The sequence below is a fragment of the Pteropus medius genome, unplaced genomic scaffold (genome assembly GCF_902729225.1).
Source record: "Pteropus medius unplaced genomic scaffold, Ma_sr-lr_union100, whole genome shotgun sequence".
Lineage (NCBI taxonomy): Eukaryota > Metazoa > Chordata > Mammalia > Chiroptera > Pteropodidae > Pteropus > Pteropus medius.
The window spans coordinates 5,149,025-5,157,555 of record NW_024350923.1 but is presented as its reverse complement, the minus strand read 5'-3'; the positions used below and the strand labels follow the sequence as shown (position 1 = coordinate 5,157,555).

The following is an 8,531-nucleotide window of genomic DNA, read 5'->3' as shown; positions in this document are numbered from 1 at the left end:
CCCCGGAAAAGCAGGGTTTCCGCTGGCCGGGACGCTGCCGCCCAGAGGACGACGGGGGAGGGGAGGACAGGACGGGCCGATGACCCCCAAGTGCGGAAGATTTAAGGGGAGGGACCGGCCGAGCGCGCGCGGGTCGCAGACCCCGCTCACAAGGAGCCAGTGGTGCGCGTCCCCGAGGCCCCCCCCCGGGGCCGCGAGCGCGAGCCCGGGCCCCGCCTCTCGGCGCTGGGTGGGGCCGGCGGGAGCCAGGGCTCCCCGCCCCCTCCCCGGACACGCCCACCCAGTATCTCGGCGGCGCGAGCCGCAACAGGCAGCGGCGGGCGAGCGCGAGGATCGCGCGCCGCGAGGCCCCGCGCCTGCGTGTAGCCTGCCGCTCGCTCGCGCGCTCGGGCGGGCGGGCTGAGGAGACAAGGCGAGCCCCCGCCGCCGCCGGCGGAGAAGCCTGGGCGTCCGCTCGGCGCCGCCTCGATCCCCGTAGCCCCCGCGCCCCGCACTCCCGGCCGGGCCATGGCGGAACGCGGAGGGGCGGGCGGTGGTCCTGGAGGCGCCGGGGGTGGCAGCGGCCAGCGGAGCTCTGGGGTCGCCCAGTCCCCGCAGCAGCAGCCGACGCCGCAGCAGCAGCCGACGCCGCAGCAGCCAACGCCCCCCAAGCTGGCCCAGGCCACCTCGTCGTCCTCGTCCACCTCGGCGGCGGCCGCTTCCTCCTCGTCCTCGTCCACCTCCACCTCCATGGCCGTCGCTGTGGCCTCGGGCTCTGCGCCTCCCGGCGGCCCGGGGCCAGGCCGCACCCCCGCCCCCGTGCAGATGAACCTGTACGCCACCTGGGAGGTGGACCGGAGCTCGTCCAGCTGCGTGCCCAGGTGAGCGGCGGGCGAGGAGACCGGGCCCTCAAGGGGCTGCCCGGTCCGGGCTCTGACAGGCCCCCGCCTTCCCGTTCCCCCCTGTCCCATCGTCCGAGGGGACGCCCCCTCCCCAGATTCCCCCTGGCTGCCGGGCTGCTGGGCCGGGCCTGGCCTCCCAGGACTCCTCCTGCGGGGTCCCCGCCCTCTCCTGGCAGTCCCGCCTTCGGTCTCCGGCCGGGACCACCCTTTTCCCCTCCCGGAGCGGGGCCTTCTGGATTTTCCGCCCTGGGCCTTCTCTGGTCGCTCTGACCGAGCCCGGCCTTCTGGACGGTCAGTTTCCCCGCGTAGGTCAGACTCTCTGCCCTCCCTCGCCGGCGCCCGTGGGCTGTACATGTGTTACACAGACATGGTATAGATCTCTCTTGATATAATTGCCTAATGTACTCGGCATGTGCCAAACTCGGCTCTCACCTTCTGCCAGGTAAAGCCCATATAGCAACCCTTGGGGCCTCCACTTCGTCTTCAGTACTCATGTTCATTTGTACTTCAAATTACATTCTCTGTGCTCTTGTAAAAGTCCTATTCAGTGTGCCTTCATCTCCCTCCCCCGCCCCCCAGCAACTGGTCACAAATTCTCCAGCCCTGCAGGGCTACATAAAATTACTGCCTTGTTCCTAAATTCAATCCATTCCTGTTTTTTGGAATCATCTGGGGACTTTCCTTCCGTTGGTAAAATTTGCTCGAGTTTAGGATATTTTCTGTTTCTGTATCGGCAAGGTAGTCTTTCTCCAACTCTGGGACAGTGTGCAGTGTCTTAACAGTTTACCCTCTGAATAGACAGTGGAGCTGATTTTGCCCTATAAACCCAGAGAGGTGCCTGGAGGTGATCTTTTTGTCTGAGTTAATTCTGTTGCTTTGTAGTCTTGGGCTCACTGTTTACTCTATTAGTCTGGCCTTGTGCAGATGGATGTGTGAGTGAGGGTTAGGGACCACTGTCTGGTTTTCCCTTCAACTCTATTTATTTCTCTTTTTCCCTCTTTTATCCTGAATTATTTCATGCATACAACATTTTCTATGTACATACATGTATACATACATACACACACATATATACACTCTTAGGCTATTTAAAAAACGATGAGAATTGCATCTCTATGCTTGACTCAGCCTGAGAAGTAGAGCATTACAATGATGTGGAAGCTGTCGGGATGACCCTTCCTGACCACATCCCCTTTCCCCACAAAGGTAAAATAAACACTATTCTGAATTGTGTTTATCATTTCCCTTGTCTTTTAAAACTACAGTTTTATTACATATATGTATCTCTAAACAGTATTTTAAGATTTTGAATGTTTTGAAGTTTATGGAAATACTATCATACTGTATGTGTTCCGTGAACTATTTTAGTGCAGGTTTTTGTTTTTTTTTTTTTAACTCAACACTAAGTTTGTGAGAGTGATCACTGTTGTAGTTGTAGTAAATATTTTCACTGATGGATGAAGTTTCATTGTATGAATATGTCATAATTTTCCTTGTGGTGAACATTTGCGTTGTTTCCTGTTTGTTATCATGAACAGTCATGCTGTAAATATTTTTGTTCAGGACTCCTGGTGCTCCTTGCAAAAGTTTCTTTCAGTTGTCCTTATATGTAGGGGTGGAATTGCTGTTTGTAGGGTTTACATCTGGAACTTTTTTAGACAATGCTAGATTGTTTTCTATTGCCCGTTCATGTCGTTTACGTTTCAACATTCACTTCACTTACACATTTTTTTCTCTGTCCTTCCTTTAGGGTAACCAGGAGCCACGTTAGTTTAGTTTGCTCTGGCCAGCGCCCTAGTACAACACCAAACTCAAATGGGACTTTAGTATGTGATGCTGTTCCTCTCCGGATCCTCAGCGGGCCTCTCTTTTTATATAGGCCCATCTCTAGCTGAAGTATTCTAATCTACTTCTTTCGAACGTAAAGGCACTGTGCCCATTCTCACATGGCTCCAGTGTTAGTAACACATGCTTCCCTGTTCTTCCTTCACATCTATCACTGTGGTTGACTGATGACATTCGGACAGCTGCCTTCTCTAGCCCGTTAGCATGAGCTGACTGGCAAGAAGCTGCTGTGCAACAGAGGGGGATAAATAAAATCACCGACTGCTGTTGATTTTTGGTCTGCTCCATTAGTCACTGAAAAGTCCACATAGTTAATTAGTAGCCCAAGGAATAGCCAGGCATCCTGATCAAGTCGGTAATAGGCTAACTTGGTGCGAGAGGCTTAGGCTGGCTCGTTTTCACCTGCAGGAGCCTGCAGTATGTCATGTCTGCTGACCATTCCTTGAGATTGTCAGCTGCCCTGCTCTGACTTTGTTTTTCAGCCATCACCCTGTGCCCCGCCGATTCCTTGTGGAATACTTGTGCTCTTTGGAGCGTGCTGTTTTATCTGCAGGATAGAAAATAACACCCTGTGGGGAGAAAATGGCCTTGTCTTGGCCCTTCAAATTATTAGAGTCATCTGGTTAATTTGCGGTCTCCTTGGTGTACTTGTTCATGTTGTTTAGAATATGTTGGCAGCATGTAATCTGTATACAGCACTTTAAATATAGTCTAGGATTGACATTATTGTCTCGTGTAACAGACAGGATGCAAACATATGAGATATATGCGCTTAAGAAACGTAAAGGTGATTGTGGATCTAAGTAGCTGTGTATAACAATGTTGTGGGATTCCGTTTTGTGGAACGTGTTCCTCCACCTAGTGCACAGAAGAGGGTTGAGAAGTTAAGTGTTAAGGAAGTCATGCTTTTCTTGGTCCCTATAGAAATATAATTTGCTTTTGAAAAAGTTCTCTTTCCCTTTATTGGATATTTAAATAAAGATGAGCATTGCAGTTGTTTCTTAGGTGTGGAGTCTGATCTTATTAACATCCACTAGGTTTCCTCAATCCACAGTCATCTTTTTAAAATTTTTTGTAGATGAAGAGGATACATGTCGTTGGCTTTAAAATGGCATTTTTTAAAAAAATTAAAAGATAAAATACATGTCCATGGTTAGAAATTCCACTAGTACAGAAACATGGAAATTGTAAGGAAAAAGCCCCAGTCCTAGCTCTTTTTCTCAGTCCCCAGAGGTAATCACTGGGAAATACAGTTGGCTTTTGTGATTCTGTTGGGAGCAGATAGGTCTGTTGTGTCTCCTTTATGAAATTCACAGCTTTTGAAGCTGGCATCGTTTGCCCTCCACACTAAGTCGTACTTCCTCTACTGTGGTCCATGGTAAGGATAGTGGCGTGGCACCATTATAGGCACCAGGTGGCATGTTGCTTGATGTTAAAGGAGTTTCGAGTCTCATTGTCGATCCCCTTCTCTTAGGTCTTTGGTGAAGTTTCCCCTGGTGTTCTTTTCTCTCTTTGAATTGCTTAAGTAGGAGAGGCAGAAAAATTATTAAATTTCACAAGTGTGTACAACATTTCCTCGGTGGTGTAAAACTGATTATCAGGAGACAAAATGTGCTGTGCTGTGCCACTCACAAACTACATCACATTTGTCTTTGAATACAAAGCACATTCGCATATTCTTATCGGTACGTGTGCTTATGGAAGGAGTTCAGTGCTTATCAGTCACATTTCTCCCTAGACCACATTAAAAAAAGTGGGCACTAAAGTTTAGCCTTATTGTACAAAAGTGTTAGAGCGGAAAGAGGTGGCCATGGCTAAGTTGGCATGACCAGCCTGTAATACAAGTGTTTCATGAAGGCACGTGGGGCAGTTGCCCTGCTGACCACAAAGGCACTAGACAAGCCAGGATATATTGCTCTGTATTCTTATTGTATACTAGGGCAAATTCTTTCACACTTTAGTTTTTTCATCCATTGATTGGGAATACTTTTACTTACTATCGATTCTAAGATGTGGGTGCAATAAATATAAGACCTATAGTTCCACAGTAGAAAGTGGTTAAATGATAGATTTAAAGTAAATGTAATTGATCAAATAAGAAAGACCTGGTGAAACTTCTATTTCTCTAGCATTAAAAGTCTTAAAAGCATTAATTGATACTTACAAAGATTTGAATTTCACATTGTGAGTGTTGTAATAGAATATCCTATCTGGCGGGGTAATATTATCTGTCGTCCCTGTGGAAGCTCAGATTTCTTAAGGCAGAAAGAGAATGACTTTCACAGTCCATTTTACACGTATTGATTTACAGATATTTTGGACACATTAGTGGTTATGTGATTTCTTTTTAAACTAGTTTTCCACTTTCTTAGCCGAGCCAATAAGTTGCCTCTGCTTCTGTTCGTGCTTGCATCAGTGTGCATGAGGGAGGTGCAAGTCAGAAAATGTCTTTTCACAGCTTTACCCCAGGAGTCCTCATCTTGTTTTGGCCTGGATTTGAAGGCTCAGTGGGTCCTCTGAAATTTGGAGTCAGCTTGGTTTGCATCTGCGGCGTCACATTCTGGGAGTGCTTGAGGAACCCAGGGTAGCTGTGGGAATGATTGCTGGAGCTGGTTTTTTTTCCAGCATGGGTTCTGAGTGGTATTAAGCGCTCCTGAGAAACGAGTTTGAAGTTGGCCTTAGAACATCTCTCAGAGGCCCATTGGGCTGGAATTGAGCAAGGTGGTTTGGTTCTAGATTGGCCAGCACTGACAGAATCCTCCGTCTCTAGCCCTAGTTAGAACAATAACCAGCACAGCTTCTGAGGGTTTTAGAAAACCAAGATATTGTGCCTAGAAACCAATTCTAGAGTTTCCCTCTTACTGCCATTGCAAGGGCGATTGTCTGGTTAGAAAGCCTGCTGGACCCTGCGTTCCCTTTCATCTTATTACAGACCAAACAATAGCTGTAGTCACAGCCCAGGGAGCCACCTAGGCAGACCTGTACCTGGCCTCTACCTTGGGTAGCACGGTAGAGAAGGCCAGTAAATGATGATTTGCTGTTACTTAGTTTATATATCTTCTAGAAAACATTTCCTTAAAACATTGCATTTGACATTTAATTATGTCTTAAGGTCATAAGCTGTTTTATCTTTAAAGCTGTGCTGTCCAATACAGTAGCCACTGCCCCATGTGGCTATTAAAATTAAAATTAATATTAATTACAATTGAATAAAATTTAAAATTCCATAGTTGCACTAGCCACATTTTACATCACACTAGTCACATGTAGCTAGTGGCTTCCATGTTGGGCAGGGCAGATCTAGAACATTTCCAGGAGCACAGAAAGTTGTTGTCGTTTTGTAGAGAAAATTGCCTGTGTATGGCGTTTTTAGTATTAATATTTGTGGTTTCTCTTCATTTAACTAAACTGAATAATTTTGTTCCTTTCCAAATTTTTTTAAAAATCCTCCTTTTTTCGTTATTTCAAGGGTGCATTAGTTTTCTTTGTTAGTTTTTGCCCTTTAAATGTGTTGCCTTCTGGTCTGCTCACTTCTTAGAGGGAATTTGCTTCTGGGTGCAGTTTTAGGTCTCAGTATCTGTTGAAAAAAATGCCCGGAAGCATTAATTCCAAAATGGTGTTTAGATGGTAGGATTGATTATGCGTGATATTAATTTTTATCCTTATATATTACTTGGTGATTTCTAAACTTTATACAATGAACATGTATTATAGAAAAGACCAGTAAATGTCATTTAAAAAATATATATTTAAAAATACATGTTGATTTTCCTCAATCATATGCCTCAAATGAGTGAACGTTATGAATTTTATATCACAATAAAGCTGTAAAAAAGTACATATCGAAAGGGTGAAGGCGCGAGGGACTCCACTCATCACTTTCCTTTCTTGGTTCTAGAGTTGTTCGTTTATTTTCACTGATAGCATAAAATGGTGACCGGAGAATGTTCTAGACTACTGCTTCCTTGTGGGCGGAAGGTGGGGCACCAGCGGTAAGACAATATTGATAATGGCACATTTATTTATTTCATGTTTGGGTAGATTCTTTTGGACGGTAACATTTTCAACGTGCACTTTAGGCCAGACCATCTGGGGTCAGTTCTAGCGTCATCAGTGTTTCTGGCCCCCGGACACTGTTGTTCCTCTTTTCTCTGTGGGGGTCGCGACCCTGTGAACTCCCAGCTAAACCTGTCATTCATCCTTTCATCACTTTCAGTACTTTTGGTTCTGTAAACATACACACCAGGTAGGTTCCGTAGATTGTTTTGGCAAAATAATTTTAGAACCGTGTTGTGCATTTTAGAAATTACACTGTAATTTACCCTGTATGGCTTTTTTTTTTTTTTTTTAGTGACTTGATACAGGTACAGGTAGATATGAAGAAGTGATGTTTTAAAACTTGGTTTCTATTGCAATACCTGAAACTCCTCCAAATGACTCTGCATCTCAAAAACCTTGTTGTGAGCAAGATTCCCCCCAGGGAACAGTCTGGACATAATTGGCATATTAATTGTCCCTGAGAAAATGTGGATTGGTTATCGTGCTTAGATATAGGGGGCGTTTTTTCTTTATAGTTATTCTCCAAAGCATTTTGTATAGGTGTGTCTGTGGATTTCCTTTTGTTCTTCTTTTCATAGGTGAAATAGAGATTCTTTATAGCAGTGTTTAAAAATAGTTTAGAAAATACAAAAGGCTTAGGACATCAGTTGTCATTTATTTGATTCCCTCCTCACTTACCTTTTCCTGTGTCTTGTTTAAAGACACCAGTGGCTTCAAGATTTAGAAAGTAGGTTTTTTTCTCCTCCTCTTCTGTTTTATGGTACCTCTTAAATTCATTGCACTCTGCTGTTTGTTATTCCACCCACCCTCTGCCACCCTGGTCTCCTCTTGGAAGGAAACAACTGATAGTGGATCAGAGTGATAGTTTAAAATGAAAATCAAATCATGTCACTCCTCCCTTTATAATCTTCCCAGTTCATTCATTTAGCAAATGTTTGTAGACCAGCTGGTATGTACCACAAAATCCTTGGTCTCATAAAGTATACATTCTAGTGGCCGAAGATAAGAGACACTGTAACTTTCATCATACTTAGAATAAAATCCCCCTTTTGTGGTTTAAGAGATACTTCATGATGTGGCCCCTTCCTGTGTCTTTAACCTTCTACCCCTTTGCCCCATGCTCACTCGGCCCTGGGCAAGCTGGGCCTGGGCACCGTCACCCCTTTGGGCTTTTGCACTTGCTGTTCTCTGTGGGATACTCTGTCCTCAGATTATCGTGTGGCTGGCTCTTGGGGATCATTCAGTTGACCTGCCACCTTGGAAGCTGCCCTCACTTGCCCAGTCCATGCTTCTTCACAATTAATTATCATCTTCTGAAATAATCCTGTTGATTTATATAGTTGCTTTATAGGTGCTCAATAAATATGTTTGTCAAATGAACAGTGCCTGTTTATTCGTAATGTTTATTGAGTGAACATCTGTTATACACAATTCATTCATTCAATAAATATTTACCGAGTATTCCTGTGTGCCAAATACTTCTGTAGGTACTGAGGACATGGCAGCAAACATTGGCAAAATCCATTCTCTCCTAGAGTGTACATTCTAGTGGAAAGAGACATAATAAACAGATAATTAGATCTTTGATGAACAGCCAGGTAGTGAGTAGTGCCACAGTGAAATATAAGGCACGGTGGGGAATGGAGAGTGTTGGAGGAAGGGCTGTTTTAGATTGGGGGAGCTCAGAGAAGGCCTCTGGTGAGGTGACACTTGAGCCGATGCCTGAATGAAGTGAACCTGAGTAGC

General features: G+C 45.3%; 1 protein-coding gene across 1 annotated transcript in view; it reads left to right on the top strand.

Annotated features, from left to right (window-relative positions):
• The first annotated feature begins 338 nt into the window (after positions 1-338).
• PACS1 (phosphofurin acidic cluster sorting protein 1) overlaps positions 339-8,531 on the top strand; it is a 102,887-nt gene continuing 94,694 nt past the window's right edge. Inside the window, exon 1 of the mRNA XM_039840841.1 lies at positions 339-860. Within this exon, the coding sequence (XP_039696775.1) occupies positions 508-860 (353 nt within the window). The 5' untranslated portion in view covers positions 339-507. The remainder of the gene's footprint in view (positions 861-8,531) is intronic.